The following is an 18,577-nucleotide window of genomic DNA, read 5'->3' as shown; positions in this document are numbered from 1 at the left end:
AATGTATTATGCTACACAACATGTTTTGGAGAGGGACAACCTCTGCTATTTTGGTTGTTGGTTCTATGGTTCTTCACAACTTACAAGCAATTCCATGTCAAAGTTCAACAATCAATCACAATGGTAAGGTAACTCAAAAATCACACAGCAGCAGCAGTCCGAGAGACAGAACTACAGCGAGGAGGGAGGGGACCTGGATGATGCACGCTGTTATCGCGCCTCCTAGCGGCCTCACCCGAAAAGAGCGACGACGTCATCCCGTCTAGTCTAGAGAGATCGGCCGAGAGTTACTATGTTGCCATGTGTGTTAAAATAGAGTATCGCTGGCCGGCCGTCGGACTCGGAGGGCAGCCGAGAGAGAAGAAGAGGGGAGGAAAAGTGTGTTTACACAGACGGCAGAGCGCCTGGGGAATCGTGGGGGAGAGGAAGTGAGCCGGCTCTGTGTCTGCCTGCTCCAACTTCCTGCTCAGAAGAAAAAGAAAAAGCCAGGATCCTATTTCAGTCCAGCAGCCACAGCACACACTGGGCCGTGGAGAAGACGACAGTAAGCATGGAAAAACAAGGGATCATACGAATTTCATCTTAAAGTTCCAAAGGAGGATAAGACAAAGAAGCAGAGATAGCAGGTACTTTTAAAATGTATACTAGCCTATTTTGATTATGATGTATATTGTGTTTTGTTGATTGAAAGTTCTGAAACTTGTCAGTAAGCTAGTTTAAAGTTAAATGATTTGTTAATGCAGAGTTCTGTTACAGTCGCACCTCTTTTGGTTAAATAATAATGGGACTGTAATGGAATATGTTTGCCTATTTTCTATCCATTAAACAGACTATCCTATAACTTTATAATAAAGTGGCATAAAAGTCCGGTTCTGTGTACAAGTCAATGGTTTTCCCCGAGTGCACAAACCGTACACCTCCTTCCGGTGTGATTGTGTTTGTGTCTATGGAGCAACATCTTGAAAATGAGTCAGTGAGGCAAAAATAGCGGAAGACTAGTACGTATAGTCTACTCTACAATTACAATACATATTGTTATCCATCCTCAATAACCAAACAAATTAACTCCTGTCTAATCTGTTATCGAGTGGTATGCAGGCAAAGTGATGGGAAGAAACCAGGCATTGAATATGACAAAGAATCTTGAACTTTTTTATATGACAGATGCTTTGCTATAAACAGGGCCACGATGGCCCGTTGAATTTTCCAGTCTGTGAACAGGAAGAGAGAGCAGGTTTAGTCATAGCTAAGTAATGTCTACAGCGCACGCACGCACACACACACGCACACACACACACACACACACACACACACACACACACACACACACACACACACACACACACACACACACACACACACACAGTTTGCCCCTCTCACTGGTTTATTACATATGAACAGATTGAAAACACACACACACACACACACACACACACACACACACACACAGTTTGCCCCTCTCACTGGTGTATTACATATGAACAGATTGAAAACACACACACACACACACACACACACACACACAATCACACACGTCTAATCTCATTAGGAGTTTCCGCTCCCCCAACACACTGGATTGCTTTGTGCAGCCCGGCGCTTTCGCAGCATGATTTCTCAATCCGAGCATCTGCAACTGCAACAACCTCATAACTCACACAAGTTGACGTGGATGGGTGAGTCTACAGATCCAAGCTGTTGCACACCAAAACAGCAGCAGCCAGGATGGAGTGGAAACGAGAGGGAGTAGACGGCACAGACGTAGCCGGAGGTCGAGCTGTCAAAGAGGAACTCGATGACAGGCCACCACCTTCACATCTGCAAATAATAGAAGTATCTACCGAGCACTGCAGAAAACCCTGCCATGTATTGTTTCAGAACAGGTTGAAGGGCGGGGGGGAGGAAGGGGACAATGATTTGATCTTTTGACCCGCTCACTCCCGGGGTTTGTGTCGGAAGTGTGGCAGGATTGGGGAAACGCTCCCCCAGTGTGAGATCCCCCTCTCCTCAACATTTGTCCTTGAAAGTAGAATAGGAGGAAGTCCTGACTGTGACAGTTTTGTAGTTTCACATGGATGGCAGATAGAAAACTCTGGGGATAGGCTTGGTCCCGGAAACAATTTCAGCCTCCTGTGTGTGTGTGTGTGTGTGTGTGTGTGTGTGTGTGTGTGTGTGTGTGTGTGTGTGTGTGTGTGTGTGTGTGTGTGTGTGTGTGTGTGTGTGTGTGTGTGTGTGTGTGTGTGTGTGTGTGTGTGTGTGTGTGTGTGTGTGTGTGTGTGTGTGTGTGTGTGTGTGTGTGTGTGTGTGTGTGTGTGTGTGTACTGAGTGAGTGAGTGAAGTGAGTGAGTGAGTGAGTGGAGATTGTTAGAAAACGATGACGACGTGAAATACTCTGTTTTTGATGATGGTTTTGAGACCCCAAAAGTAGCTTCTGTCATGTACAGAAAGCTAATGGGGATCTAATAAATGAATCAAATCAAAACACTGCTTATCAACTAACGGTTAATCGATCGATAAGGTTATCAATTAATGAATTAATCGATCATTTGAAACCCTATAGTCTTCACCCATCACCTCACTAGTCAAGCCCTCATAATATGAAGATTCAAATTAGAATAGAACAGAAGAAGGGGATGTAGAATCAATATTTATCGAAATGTTTATTTCTCTTAACCCATTTTGGGCGGGAACCCCTTTTGGTGTTAGCATTATGTTGTGCTTTAGCTATTGAAAAATAGCAGATCTACAAGCTCATAGCGCGCCACCGAGTGGCGCGCTACGAGCTTGTAGGTCTGCTATTTTTGAAAAATCGAAGAACGACTGACATAGAAACAGCTTTTTCAGAAAACTGTCAGGATTTAAAAGACATTTATCGAATCGTTCCCAGGTCAAAATGGGTTAAAACTAGACCCAAAAAAAGCCCCTTTGTAAAAGTGCTTAAAAGACTCAGACAGGAGCTCAGAGGCTGCACATTCCTCTATTAAAGGAATCACCCACCCTGGCCCCGTCATACTTCCTGTAGAGAGGGCCAGGTTGGACCGCAGCATATTTCTGGCTTGAGCTGTTGTTTCTCCTTATATTTTTCTTCTTCTTCTTCTTCTTTCTGCGGCCACTGCTGCTCCGTTACACTGCAGCCGTCTCCACACACTGTTCTATTCATCAGGAGTCTGTCTGCTCTCCCTTCCTTACACCACATGTTACAGCTCACATAAGCCACAGCCTCCCTAACCTACTATAGTCTGCAAAGTGTGAAGCTTAAAAGTGTACAACACAAAGAAAAGTAAAGTTTAGGAAGAGGCCATTTGACCATGAGCTTTACCTCTTCTTGTCGAGAACTTTTGGCACAAAATGCATTATGATTTATTAGCCATTAGTAAAGGTTTTAAAAAGTGACATAGTAGTGTTATAAAGTATAGCGTGTGTTTAGTGCGTTTCAATCTGGGTAATAACACACAGCCGGATTCTGATTCGTGTTTTACTTTTATTGGACACTTTCCATGTTGTGTGTGTGTGGGTAGTGGAGTGGTACAGTTACAACATTGTGCCTGCATTAGTTGAAGTCATACTTACCGTATATTCCACTTTGCCACCTAACCAATCTATTTGAAAGTATTAGCACCAGTAAGACGCCCTGACCTCGCGTGCATGCACGTCACACCAGCCTGGATGACGGCAGACTGCTGGGCGAGCGCTGGCGCTTTGGCATGGGGTTTCAGATCAACATTATGGAATGAATTCTGTACTGGCCATATATGGAGCGTGTTTTCAGTCAAGTGTACAGGGTTCGATGGGAACAGATCAACATATGGAATGTCAGAACAGTTCAACTCCATATATGGAGATCTAAGGGTGGCAGCAGGGGCAGTGTCTTGAGTGTACAGGGTTTGATGAGGTCTGGCCATATATGGAGCGTGTCTTGAGTGTACAGGGTTTATTTTCCGGGCCTGTTGAGAACTCTAGTTTTCGCCGGCTGCCGGGCGCGGCTGCACTAATAACTTTGCCCGTCTAGAGTTTTAATGGACAGGTATCAGTCAAAAGGGAGGCATGTCAGCTCCTAGCTGTGCTAATGCACTTTGCTGCCGTTGCATTTAGGCTAGGGGACTGTTCTCTTCCTGCTGTCGCATGAAATGCAGACCAGCCTCTGTAGCGAAAATATTAAGAACGTATTTCCTACTCACCAATAAGGCGACTTGTGTATAGAAAGCCTACTTTTCTTAGTGGACAGGGAATTTTTTTCACCGGAGCGAAACATCTTGTCTATGAGGTTTTCTCTTGGCAATATCGATAGAGTGGAAAAACAATCCCTTTCTGGCCAAAAGGTACATTTTATACGGGGGGGGGGGGGGGCTCAGAGTGCGTCCACTAAGGAAAGTAGGCTTTCTAATTACACAAGCCGCCTTTGTATTGGTGAGTAGGTAAAATGTTAATATTTTCGCTACAAAGGAGAGGCTGGTCTGCATTTCATGCGACAGCAGGAAGAGAACAGTCCCATAGCCTGAATGCAACGGCAGCAAAGTGCATTAGGCTATGGACCAGAACTAGTCAGTTCCATATAATGTATGAAGATTGGAGATCTAAGGGTTTGAGGTCAGATGTAGAGCTGCTGGCCGGCTCCATATATGCTGATCTAGGTGATGATGATCCAGTCTTCTCCATGTATGGCTATCTATATGGCATAACGGACTGACGACCATATATGGTGGCGTGACGTGTCACGAGGCATGACGGACTGACAGCCATATATGGTGGCGTGACGGAGTCACTGACATGTTTTGCAGGTTCATAGTAATCTGCGACCTATGGTCACAATAAGTAAATGGTGGCGAGATATCAAACATTGTTCATCTTTACAAAGAGTATTGCTCTTGAGCTTAGGTATAAACAGTAAATGGTGCATTTATGTAGTACCTTTATTCAATGCTGTTTACAATGTGCATTCCATTCACCCATTCAGACACATTCTGAGGTTGATGATGGCATCTACTCCATAGCTTTAGGCACAGTTAGCGAATATACATCCATGAGCTTGACCAGATAATCACAACAACAAAACCGGGGCTTATCAATGTTGAAACATTTAACCCATTTTGGGGCGGGAACCCCTTTTGGTGTTAGCATTATGTTATGCTTTAGCTATTGAAAAATAGCAGATCTACAAGCTCATAGCGCGCCACTGAGTGGCGTGCTATGAGCTTGTAGATCTGCTATTTTTGAAAAATCGAAGAACCACTGACATAGAAACATAGCTTTTTCAGAAAACTGTCAGGATGTAGAAGACATTTTTTAGAATCTGATCTCAGGTCAAAATGGGTTAATCAAAATACAGAAGCATCCATAGTTTGTGGGTAACAAAAAAACAAAACAAAACCCTGATTTATTTTCTTCCTACTAGGTATGGACAGCGCCATCACCCTTATTCTTTTTTTTCTTTCCTACTAGGTATGGACAGCGCCATCACCCTCTGGCAGTTCCTTCTGCAGTTGCTGTTGGACCAGAGTCACAAACACCTGATCTGTTGGACGTCCACCGACGGAGAGTTCAAGCTCCTCAAATCAGAGGAGGTGGCCAAGCTGTGGGGACTGAGGAAGAACAAGACCAACATGAACTACGACAAGCTGAGCAGAGCCCTGCGTTATTACTATGACAAGGTGAGATGGCTTGACACATTTCACCCCTCCCTCAGGGTACATCGCCATGCTAGCTTGTGTTGGACATTTTTGTAAAAATTCAGTTTTTTGCCATATGAGATAAATCATTTACCAGCCATAACTAAAAAACATCACATGGATGCACCTGGGACGTATCCTCAGTGATGTATCCTGAGGTCAACGGGGTTTCGGGTCTCTCAACATCATACCCCTCACTCAGGCGACCCAGCCGGGAGTGATCAAGTCCCAACTTACGTTCCAGTAGCTACCCTCAATCAGTCCCACTAGGGAAAAACCAGGGCCACACAATCCGTTGGAACTACTCCAGAACTACTCTGCCAGGGCTGGGAGATACACCATAGCAAGTCTATGGACTTTAATGTTTGTTTAGGGCACTAAATAACGACGTAAGAAGTCATGTGGCCGATATAAATACGGTCGACGCCCCTCACTTCACACAAGAGTGATTTTTACCATGCTGCTTCAGAGCTTCTCATTCAGAGCTTCCTGCCGTGGCCCGTTGGCATCAATAAAGAAAAAGATACTATGAATGGAGGATGGATCTCTTCTCGCCGTAATCCATCTCATCTCTGTTGTAATGTCATGTTTTAGTGGCCAAGGGTATTTGACTCAGAGCAGAAGAGTAGTTGACTGAATTGTAGGCACCTTACTTTTATTCCGCCATGCCTGTCATTACAGCTGTCATAACACAGCGTACCTTGTTCCATTTTAATAGGTTCCTGAGACAGTATTGTGACAGAAAAAGTTCATTGTTCTTCTTTTTCAACCCACAATCTCCGCTGGCAGATACTTCCACTTCCCCCTTAACCTTAATCATCGAACCTACAAGAGGTTTTTGAACAGGGTTTTTTGATTTGTTGGACTGGCAGGAAATTCAGTCTATTACTACAAAAGTGCCCTTTGAATATCAACACAGACTCTGTTGTTTAACAGAGTAACTGCACTATTGGTTTAACCTTTTGAAATATAAAATGTGTGAATGTGAAATTCTGTGTCTAAATCAGTTCATCACTAATCCCATGTTCCTCAATCTTACAGAACATCATCAAGAAGGTGATTGGCCAGAAGTTTGTCTACAAGTTTGTCTCCTTCCCTGAGATCCTTAAGATGGACCCCCAGGCAGTGGAGATGGGCCTGGCACCTGGGAGGGCAACCCTCCTCCAGGAAGGAGACAACCCGGAGACGGAGGAGGAGGAAGAGGAGGAGGACACCCAGAGGAGAACACTGGAGGTCCTGGGGGCACAGGCATGTCGCAGCGACTTCCTCCACTCGGGCCTCTACTCACCCTTCAGCTCCCTGCACAACAAGGCCGAGCTGCTACGAGCCCTGCGGGAATGCCAGGATGAGCCGCGCTCCGTCATCCGCTTTGGCACCAATGCCAACGAGAGGACCTCCCCTCCCACCAGAACAGAGTCCAATGTCTCCTCCAGGTCGTCCAAACTCTCCCCGCCACCCCGCTCCCCGTCGTCCCCACCCCACCACCCGGCCCCCCTGCTTGGGCGAAGTTGGAGCCCAACACCTGAGGAGGCAGAGGACTCTGACCAGGGGGCCCAGCCCCTCAACCTTTCCTCCGGGCACAGAGAACGGGCACTGCATCCTCCTGAGAAGAGGAGCGGTAGAGGTGGAAATAGTACTGGTAGTAGTAGCAGTAGTAGTAATCAAGGAGATGGACTCCCACCGAAAAGCAGAAAGCCCAAAGCTCTGGAGATCTCTGGCCATCCCCTGCTGCTGGCTGGGACTGACATCGGCTCCATAGCTCTCAATAGCCCAGCGCTGCCCTCTGGCTCCCTCACCCCAGCCTTCTTCACTGCTCAGGTGAAATGAATATGAATAATATATCAGGAATACTGACTTATACTGCTATTAAAAAAATAGCTGCTTTGGGTTTCCCAGACACTGTAGTCAGGCACCATTCGTCTGTTCCATCATTAGTGTCACCGCTGAAATCAGAGATCGGCGACAGGCTATGTCATTCTGTGGCAGGCACAGCTGAGGCATAATGAGAGCAAGTAATAAATAATCAAATCATATACTGTAGGATGGAGAATAACTCTGCGATGGTATCCGTTTCCGTCTTACCCTGTGCTGTGCTGTGCTGTGGTCTGGCTGCTGGCAACGGGAAGCTGATGGGATCTATCCAGAACATGATGTCAGTTGTCCCCGAAGGCCTCCCAGAGTAGTGAGGCAGCACCCCAGGCCCAGCCACGTCCAACACAGCCTGGCATACAGGGGTGGAAACTCTACCAGACCAGTACTGTTACTGTATAGCCTAATCAAGACCGTAGCACGGTTCCTGTTAACTTTCTTTAGGCCATTTTGACCTGAGATCAGATTCTAAAAATGTCTTCTACATCCTGACAGTTTTCTGAAAAAGCTATGTTTCTATGTCAGTCGTTCTTCGATTTTTCAAAAATAGCAGACCTACAAGCTCATAGCGCGCCACTCGGTGGCGCGCTATGAGCTTGTAGATCTGCTATTTTTCAATAGCTAAAGCATAACATAATGCTAACACCAAAAGGGGTTCCCGCCCAAAATGTACTCTGTCAAACAAAAAACAAAAAAGTATTTAGTAACTTACAAATTAAAATATATGTTATTGTATTTGTATGAACAATATATGATTACCCTCTCAGTTATTTATAACGTGACTTATGATGCATTTTTATTAATTTGACAAATTCTCATTATCCTGCCCAGTGCCTACAAAGCCCAATTCTAGAGTGTTTATTTAACTCAAGCTAAGCTAAAAATGAATTCTTGGGCCGTAATGGGCCCGAGTTAAATTACACTACATATTTTATTGTATGTCTGGGAAATGGGAATAAGATGTTTCTAACCATACAAGTGAAACTAGTGTCAATTCTCATATATATATATATATATTATATATAGCACATGTGCAGAAATACTCAGACTTTATAAGTACAAGCTGAATAATAACAGTAACTAGAGTGGCTACGGAGTTTCATTCTTCTTCTGCTAATATTGCAGTCTTGACATGGTCTGTGGAAGAAGGATTCACTTACAGTTTTATAGTGTGTGCTCTGCCGTGAAGTTGGACGCAAATTCATCCAGCAAGCAAAGTTTGATCTCTGTTATAACCCCCCAAAGCTGTGCAATAAGCATTAAGCCAATTGAAAACAAATATCCCAGTGAATATTATGTTTAGACTGGAAGCGTTACAAAGAACAACTGTGCACGCCTCATTGAAGGGGACACTGAGATTTACGGCATGCCGTGGCAGTAAGACTTCACTTACTTACTGTCCGTTTAGAAATGTGCAAGAAATGAGATCAGAGTAAAGAATGAGAGATTTACAGAAATCCTCTGCTAGGCCAGTCCATGGAAGCTGGAGGGAGGCTGTAAGTGATGCCATATGCTCCAATAATTCCATTAATAATGAGAGCAGGGCTGGGTCCCTCTGCTCGACTGCAACACTGCCTCACTTCTCTGAGGTGACACAGGGGAAACTGGAAGGGGGGGAGAGGGAGAAATTGATTTCATATGTTTCTCTCCCGACCTCCTTTGCCGTTCCAAGGCCCATGGTGCCTGAGGACCCCCACCCCCAATCAACAAGAACCCTCTCCGCCGCCACCACCTCCCTTTTGCCCCACATCACCCCTGTATCTAGCGGAGAAACCCACAGACTTCCTCCCCGCTCCTTTGGTTTGTTGTTCCTAACGCCAACAAACGCCCATTTAACTTAAGAGTTCGATATGTTTCACATTATGCAAAGTCCTCGGCTTCACATGAAAGCTCTCTCCAGCCAGTGGCCAATGCCGTTTTCATCTCCAAAAACAAACAAAGAATAACAAAAAACAAATGCTGTCCCTGTGTTTTACTCACGCTCTGTTACGTTGTCTTGCTCTCATTTCTCTTTCTCGATCCCTTTCCTTGGCATTTCTCTTTCTCTATGCCTTTCCTTGGCATTTCTCTTTCTCTATCCCTTTCCTTGGCATTTCCCTCCATCTGTTTCTTTCCGATCCGCTCTCTACCCAGACTCCCTCAGGGTTGCTGTTGGCCCACAGTCCCCTACTGTCCGGTATCCACTTCTGGAGCAACCTCAGCCCTGTCGCCCCGCTCAGCCCCGCCAGGCTACAGGGGCATGGCTCCCTCTTCCAGGTATGTACCATAGGAAGGAAGACCACTTAACCCATTCTAGACGGGAGCGCCTTTTGGTGTTTTAAAACCCATTTAGACCTGAGGACGATTCTACAAATGTCTTCTAAATCCTGACAGTTTTCTTGAAAAACCCCATGTTTCTATATCAGTCGTTCTCAAACCTTTTCATGTCAAGGACCCCCATGTGAAAATGTACATGTGTTGTTCCAGGGACCTCCCAGAAGCAAAGATTTGAGTTAAAAACGTTCGCTCTGAAAGAATATATATTCCAAATTTGCGCCACATTTTCACGATTTTTCAAAAATAGCAGGCCTACAAGCTCGTATCGCGGCACTCTGTGCCACGCTATGAGCTTGTAGATCTGCTATTTTCCAATAGCTAAAGCATAACATAATGCTTTAAAACACCAAAAGGGGTTCCCGCCCAGAATGTGTTAAGTTAACCCGGGGTCACCCAGGTCTCTATACTTGGTCCCCTCCTTTGATCCCCTCTAGACCAAATATCTTCGCCGAAAATAGTCGATATACAAGATCACAACGTGTCTTATTGCGACACACTGTGAGCTTGTAGATCAGCTATCTTCAGTGAATGTTTGCCTATTATGAGCCCAGCATACGGTCACTATAGTTCAAGTGGTTAATTTAAACTATGAAAGTAGGAAAGTGGAGGTGGAAACAATCTGATGACTTTACCACATTAGTTTTAGTTTTTTTTTGCTTCCGGTTCTTTTTGGGGTGAATTGTAGGGTCTTCAAACAAAAGACCCTGCTGTATCCGGTGGCAGATAAGTTGCAGCACAGGAGTCAATGGTGTCTTGTAATAAATGTGGCAGTGTCAGACAGGGCACAAGTCCCATTCCTGTGGCAAGTTTTGATTTTCAAAATCGGGTGCTTAGTTACTTTAGAAAATAATACACTATATAAACCTGAAGAGAAAAGTTGCTTTGAGATATGCGACAGTACTAGCAGGAAGCAAAGGTTGTTAGGTTAGATTTGCAGACACTCCGTCTCTCGGTACACAAGGAGGTCCAACTGAGGTGTCCTGTTTCAGCGCTCACGGGGAGGAGGAAATCCTGCGAATACTTCCTGTTTGAGCCCTGGGGATCCTGCAGTCTGAACAGGGCGGACTGGTTTGGATAGCTGCTCCTCATTTGTGAACTGGGCACACACACACACACACACACACACACACACACACACACACACACACACACACACACACACACACACACACACACACACACACACCTTTTGACAGGCGTACAGCAGCGCAGTCGTGGTCTTTGTGCACAAAACAAATTCAAGCCTAGTCGTTAAGCAATAGTGAACACAGCAGAGAGAGAGGAAGAGAGACACGGCGTAAAACAACAGGAAACCAGAGCGGTGACAATACGGCAGTTCCTCACCGGAAACCAGCTTCTGCAGAGTTCCCCGCCTCCCCACTGACTCCCTCTCTCTTCCTCCACAGTTCCCCAATCTAATCAGCGGACACATGCCTATGGCCTGCATGCCAAACCTGGAAGGAACACCCTCCTCCCTGCTTCGGTCCCACAACGCTCACAAGTCATGATCCAGGGTCTCCAATTTAAGCAACTCTGCTCTACCCAACTCTGGATGACTTTTTTTTTTTTTTTTTTAATCATACCACCGTTACCATCATCAACATTTCATCAGTTTATTTTCCTGTCAAAATGTGCTTACAATGTAAATTACTTTGAGAGACATTTTTGTGACCTCATGTTTTTATTGCACTTAAGTTGCTTCAAATTCCAGTTATTGAAAGCACTTAAAATCAGACCCGTCTGAAGTGAGTGGTGCTGTACTGTACTGTACTAGCCCTCCTCCCTGGCCTATGTGTGTCTGTGTTAGGCTGTGCAACAGTGACACTTGGTGGTGGACAAACGCTATAACGCTATTTCCATGCTCAGACGCAGCCAGGGACACAGGGACAGACCCAGGGACCCAGCCACACACACACACAAACACACACATAGCTGTCTGTGTGTGTGGTTGCACCACTCAAAAAAGAAAAGACAGAAATGCCACGGTGTCTGTAAGACATCTGGATCCTTGTGATATTATGTACAGCACATCTTCTATACGACCCGGTCCAAGACGGACACAAGTGAAGTGTAGCTACTAGTTATGGACGGATACCCAGCCTCTCATTCCAAGTATACAGCTTGGTTGCTTTTATCAATTTTGTTTATTCTTTTTTTTCCTCCTTGTAAAACTTTAATCGCACTGTGAAACTGGTCGTTTCAGTTGTTTGTGTGTATTGTTTGTTATTATTATGCACTGTGCTTCTCGGATAGTACCAGCTGTGCCTTGTTAGTGTCTTGTTTTCTTTTACAAACACATTTTATGAAGACAAGATTTCAAAATCAAACCCCCTCCCTCCCTCCCCCACACGCCATCTTGTAATGTTGTTGTTTGTATGTTTGTTTTGTTATACTGGAAGTAGCATACAGTATGTATTCTGTATTATTTTGTATTGCGGAAGAAAGCCGTCATTTTCAATAAACCAAGCATTGAATGCTTCCAAAGTTCTTCATTTAGGAGTGATTGGTAGTCGTAGATAGAAGTCAAACAAACTACATACTGTAAAGTGGATGTCTGTCTACGTGCAAGAGAAATAATTGTAATGACTTCGGCAAAATATTGTTCTTAGCATTTTTATTCTCTTCTCTGGAAAAAAAAAATCAAGCTCAAATATAGGATGGCATCTGCAATGTCATGCCACACCAAATAACAATTATCCACAAATAACGTTAAAGTATGTCATACAAAACATCTCTTGTAACACTGTTAAATAGACTCAGTATTGTATTCACTAGTATGCCCTGAACAAGTGTTCAGTGCCTGTGTGCTTTCTCCATACAACAGAGCAGGCATGCAAACATGATGATGGAAGCAATCCAATCATGAACCATTGGTTTCTTCCCATTTCATGAGGTGAGATTGGCAGAAAGGAGAACACACCTGTGATACTTCAAAATGCCAACGTCGCTCATTCTGACCCTGGGAGATCACGGTGTGTTTAATCCGTGGATCAGAAGCCAACTGGCGTGAGAGAGCGGGAGTTTAAAAAAAAAAAAAAAGAAATGGGGAAGAGGAAGCTATTCGCTGTGGTTGTTACTGTATCTTGAAGTGCTCTGATGAAGCATTGTGTTATCTTGTAATGCCCGTGTCAATGTCATGATTCCACCAACTATTTGTTTTCCTAGATTTGTTCATTGGTCGTGACAGAGACCGCAGCATTCTTAAATGATATAAGCCAGCATTTCTATTTGGTGACTGACAAGAATGTTAACCACGCTTGGCAGCTCTGCTCCCGTTTGAGCCTCCAGTTAGGAGAATGACATGATGGTCACCCATTGTATATCAACTGGCCTCAATGGTCTTTGAGGAAACGCTCGAGAAATACTGGATGGAGACAGTGGCACAGGAAGTCCAAACTTCAGAAATTGAAATAGCAAAATTCAGAGCTACTACAAAAAACGTCCCTCTGTCTGTCTTACACACACGCGCACTAAAGGAACTTTGAGGTTGGGTTCTTCTGATTTATGAAAATGGAAAAAATGACATTAAAATCACCAATAACACCACCACTTCAAAAAAGAAAAAATAATAAATTTAAAAATCTATACACATTGCATGTTTTGCTTAAAGTGACTGAGCCTGTTAGAATTCTAGACAGTAGTTGGATTTAGCAGCAAATTCTCTTCCCAATAAATATAAACTGTATATAAATGTCTCTTTTGGGCTAGTTTCACAACAATCTTCCAGGGCCCCCCACAGTAGAGCCCCCCCACAGCAGGGCCCCCCACAGTAGAGCGTGAATCCCAGGGCCCCCCAGTGGGGGCCCCCCCCCCCACAGTAGAGCGTGAATCCCAGGCCAGTTGAAGAGTCAAGCTGAGATTAACGGGAGGCTATAACCTTTCCAACACATCCATCCCAGGGACCGATCCATCTGTGAGACTGTACAGCTATGATGATGTCCGATAAACCGTTCAAAGATCCTAAAACAGCATGCTTTGCCTTCTGCTCTTGCCATTGCCTGAGGTTTAAAAAGAACAAAAACAAAATTAGACACATTTTTATCAATCAGTCGGATGTACATTTCAGGAGTTCCGGTCATTCATACTTGAGGTACTCCTTTACCTGGCTCTGGATAAGAGGAGGTCCGGTAGCCAGGATCTCTCTGCAACTGGACTTCCTTCAGTGTGAATATGGAAACGACTGGCAAAACCCAGACAGAATGAGATTAGAGACACATTGTTTAACCCATTTTGGGCGGGAACCCCTTTTGGTGTTCGCATTATGTTATGCTTTAGCTATTCAAAAATAGCAGACCTACAAGCTCATAGCGCGCCACCGAGTGGCGCGCTATGAGCTTGTAGGTCTGCTATTTTTGAAAAATCGAAGAACGACTGACATAGAAACATAGCTTTTTTAGAAAACTGTCAGGATTTAGAAGACATTTTTAGAATCTGATCTCAGGTCAAAATGGGCTGATGGAGCAGATTTAAAACAGTACATGTGAAGAGTGAGAAAACGGTTGCTTTGTTATATGGTTGTAACTGATCCTGAGTGTATAGCACTATATATTCTGGAGCAGCCTGCCAAGTCTGCATTACTGTGTTGTCTTTTCATGACTCACCCTCTGGCAGTGTGTGGATACGTGGCCCCAGAGTCTTGAAGTAGGGCTGTCTCATTGCTTCATCAGCGGAGATCCTCTTTCTTGACTCGTACTGGACACAGGGGTCAAGACAAAAAGATAAGAAAAAAAAACCCAACTTTAGATGGAGTAAAGTAAAGCCATGCTGGAGTGCAATTCGTACCATTTAGGCAAACTAGAGCGTCGCAGTCCCGCCCCCTTTCATGACGACGCCAGGCCCAGGAAATAAATCCCAATGCATTCCCATAGACATTTCATAAAGTATTTATTTATAAGACCTTTTAAGCGTCGTACGAAGCCAACTCGAGTCGTGACAAATCATGACAACAAACACAATATTTTGGACCAAACAAATAATTACAAAGAAGAAAAACAACAAAAAAAAGTGTTGTAACCTGCCGTTTTTTTCTACTTTCTAATTCTTTGTTTGGCCCGGAAAATTGTGTCATTGTTGTCATGATTTGTCACGACAAGAGTTGGCTTTGTCCGCGGCGTAAACGTCTGTAAATAAATACTTTCTGAAAAGTCTATGAGGAAAATGAACGGAGAATCATTTCCTGGGCCCTGGTAGGTCTGCGACGCTCTATACAGCCGCAATATAACTGCAAAATGTGTCGCAGTAGCTTCATAGCACCAGAGCGCCTACAGGTCATCTTACAGTAGCACGCTTCATAGCACCAGAGCGCCTACTGTCATCTTACAGTAGCACGCTTCATAGCACCAGAGCGCCTACTGTCATCTTACAGTAGCACGCTTCATAGCACCAGAGCGCCTACTGTCATCTTACAGTAGCACGCTTCATAGCACCAGAGCGCCTACTGTCATCTTAATGTGTCGCAGTAGCACGCTTCATAGCACCAGAGCGCCTACTGTCATCTTACAAGACACATCATCTTTCTGGATGTGTCTTTTTGGTTCACCCAATATCCCATTTTGGTCTCTACAAGAATAATTTGCATCCACAATTCCACACAAATGCTCCCAATTATATTTTGAGGTCAACACGGATTACATTTGGGGAGCATTTCCAACCAAAATGTTCACAACTTCGAGCCCAGAGACAGCATAAGCTTTGACTTGAGCATTGCTTTACACGTTCCTATGCAGAAGGCCCACTCTACTCAGACAGTTTCATATAGTTTCAGGCGTGTGCTGGGTGCAGATTCAAAATGAACATATAGAAAATGAATAAAATCAGCACATCCAGTCGAGTAAGAGTCTTTGTTTAATGATCAAAGTGCTCCGCAGCAGCAGTCATACCAGACAGACAAACGCGTTTCGGTGCGCAGGCCTTCCATATTTTGACACTGACGAAGGCCTGCGTGCCGAAACGCGTTTGTCTGTCTGGTATGACTGCTGCTGCGGAGCACTATGATCATTAAACAAAGACTCTTACTCGACTGGATGTGCGGATTTTATTCATTTTCTATGCAGAAGGTTCAAACTGCTGTGACAACCATTTTGAGGGGGTGCAATCTAATCTACAGTGTAAAACAAAGCTAGTCGAGTCGAGTTGAGCTGAGCTGATTCCAAGCAGTGGAGAAGCATCTTTACTTAGCATCCTGTTAATGCTTGTCAAATAATAGTAACACTCACTCTTAGGAATGACAGCAGCAGCTCAATGCCATCAGTGTCCAACCTGACAGAGACAGAGAGAGAGAAACAGAAAAGTAATCAGAAGAGGAGACTAGCTTACATCCATGGAACCGGTGTAATCAGGGACCTTTCATGCATACTACAGTGATCAACACTATTACAGTATTATTACCATCATCACTATGTCTCATGTCTATATCAACAGGTTCTATTTCTGTCTTTGTATGTTTACTCTCATACAATTGTCATCACACAGACTATCATTTTATGTATATTGTACAGACGTTACGTTCACTTGGACACTTACTCTGGTGGGGGAGGGGGGGTTACATATGTAGTATGTATTGTATACATGCACATAGAAAATGGGGGGGAGGGAATGGCACATTTACTGTGAAAAAAGAAAAAAATGAAATGGAGTGGGGAGAGTTAATGTATGGAGAAAGAAAAACAAAAGGACAATAACGCTGTACATTTTTATGTTCACTCTCCTCCCAGGTCTGAACAACTGTATGAATGAGTGTGCTTATCAATAAACAGAATTAAAAAAAAAGAAGAGGAGACTAGCAAATACTGGCAAGGGTCAGGAAACAAAGAGTCAACCATTCCACAGGATTTCCTTACAGGAAGTGACAGAGAGCACACACTACATTATCCAACAGACCAAACAGCACTATAGCGTCCAACCCATCAACAACCAACCACATAAGCTAAAGCGCTAATATTAACCACATGGAAGCCCAGAGTCACTATTCTGGGGAGAACATTCTCTGAAAATAGCTGATCTACAAGCTCACAACGAATTGTGAGCTTGAAGAGTGGCATTTTTCCACAAAAGAGATTTGGTGCTGAGGGAAAGGAGGAGGAGACCTAGGGCTCCATTTTCGTCACTTCTTTGCCTTTTTTTTACTATTTTGAAAAACATTTTTGAATAGTTCAACTAGCCAATCTACATTGACACGTTGTGAGCTTGTAGACTGGCCATTTTAACTATTCAAAAATGTTTTGCAAAATAGTAAAATAGGCAAAGGAGTTTAGGGATAAGGGGTTTAGCGGTGACGAAAATGGAGCCCCTTAGTATAGGGCCTTGGGGGACCCTGGTAAACTATTGTAAGTGTATACTAGGCGTTAAGTGGTCAACAGTCAGCTGACATACTATACCTGGGTCCCTCAAAAAGGTTTAGCTCATTTCCATCTCCAACGATTAGAGGACTAACATGAGAGAGTGGGAGGTATTAATATACATTCAGCTGTCAGGGTTTGTCACGGCCAAATTAAGTGAAAATAACAACTGGACCCTACATTCGGTCATCCTAATAGTGTGTCTGCTCAAACAAAAATATCCAAACATTTCATGAATGCAAAGGCACGGATTCAAAATCAATAATGGGTTTTCCATTGCGTACCCCCACGTCATTCCTTTTTAAAGGTTCCAAATGCAAGGTCCCTACCTGGGCGCGTGGTTGATGAGGGGTTGGGGTTTGTACTTGGGGAACTTGTACGATTTGAACTCATCGATGCAAGAGATTCCGGGCCAGCTGTCCTCTGTGGGTGTGCCTGTAGAGACATTCAAGTGACACCCATTTAAGTAGGGCTTCATCATGGCAGGCAGGGGCTGTTTACACCGCCAGCCAAAGCTATAACCAGTGTTGGATATTAAAAGTTATACTGATTCTCTGTCAGCAGGGGGCAGTACTAACCTAGTAGCCTAAAGATGAGGTGCAGCTCGTCCTCTACAGTGGAGCCAGGGAACAGGGGCCTGCCCGCAGACATCTCGTAGAAAATACAGCCCACCCCCCTGGCAAGAGAGAGGAGAGGGGATGGTTAATGAACAGACCAATTGATAGTAGTGGAGAGTCTACGTCACGTATTTCTTCCTACTCTGAAAAACAATCTTCTTCTCTACTGCGGTCTATCACCTGATGGTCACTGACTACTGCACATTGAAAAGTTCAAATGACTGTATATATAGTGTGACATGTATACAATATGTCTACAATATTGATAACAGTGTGAACTTTAAGGCCTGACTCACACCTTTCGATCTAGCATACAACATTGATGCATGCTAGATGTAAACAAAGGGTTTGTTTACATCTTGCCCCAATGCATTTCCAATGGAAGTCACATGGTTTGACACAACATTTGTGTTGTACGGCTTTCGGCTGTGTTTCGACTGCCCCCCACCCCCTCATACAACACAAATGTTGTGTCAAACCATGTGACTCCCATTGGAAATGCATTGTGAGCTTGCATCAGTCAATAAGTCTCATGCATCAGCTATACATCAATCTGTTGTGAAGGTGTGAGTCAGGCCTAAACGTGACAATGAATCATGTTCTGCGCCAGTGCCAACACAACAAAGTGATTCTTATTCAGAACAGCGGAGGCGTTCCAGGCCTCAATGCCAGTTTGCTGTGGGTGCAAAGACCACAAGACAAGTGTGTTACTTTCCATCCTCCGTTTCCTGTCTTAGTCGCTGCACAGCAGCCTACAATTTAATCAAACAAAAAC

The 18,577-nt window shown here is 44.2% G+C and overlaps 2 protein-coding genes across 2 annotated transcripts in view; one reads left to right on the top strand and one right to left on the bottom strand.

Moving 5' to 3' along the window:
- The first annotated feature begins 262 nt into the window (after positions 1 to 262).
- On the top strand, positions 263 to 12,326 carry LOC306922706 (ETS domain-containing protein Elk-3-like). Its single transcript, XM_079500488.1, has 5 exons — positions 263 to 626; positions 5,437 to 5,645; positions 6,705 to 7,481; positions 9,666 to 9,788; positions 11,255 to 12,326. Exons 2-5 carry the CDS (start codon positions 5,439 to 5,441, stop codon positions 11,354 to 11,356), a joined length of 1,209 nt encoding a protein of 402 aa, XP_079356614.1. The 5' UTR covers positions 263 to 626; positions 5,437 to 5,438; the 3' UTR covers positions 11,357 to 12,326.
- A 119-nt stretch (positions 12,327 to 12,445) lies between these two features.
- LOC306922704 (cyclin-dependent kinase 17-like) overlaps positions 12,446 to 18,577 on the bottom strand; it is a 49,606-nt gene continuing 43,474 nt past the window's right edge. Inside the window, exons 12-17 of the mRNA XM_079500485.1 lie at positions 17,764 to 17,861; positions 17,515 to 17,620; positions 16,064 to 16,106; positions 14,450 to 14,540; positions 13,951 to 14,028; positions 12,446 to 13,846 (exon numbers count right to left, since the gene is read on the bottom strand). Coding sequence (XP_079356611.1) covers positions 13,809 to 13,846; positions 13,951 to 14,028; positions 14,450 to 14,540; positions 16,064 to 16,106; positions 17,515 to 17,620; positions 17,764 to 17,861 — 454 coding nt within the window. The 3' untranslated portion in view covers positions 12,446 to 13,808. The remainder of the gene's footprint in view (positions 13,847 to 13,950; positions 14,029 to 14,449; positions 14,541 to 16,063; positions 16,107 to 17,514; positions 17,621 to 17,763; positions 17,862 to 18,577) is intronic.

This window comes from Electrona antarctica (assembly GCF_951216825.1).
Source record: "Electrona antarctica genome assembly, chromosome: 5".
Classification (NCBI taxonomy): domain Eukaryota; kingdom Metazoa; phylum Chordata; class Actinopteri; order Myctophiformes; family Myctophidae; genus Electrona; species Electrona antarctica.
This window is presented reverse-complemented; position numbering and strand designations above follow the sequence as displayed.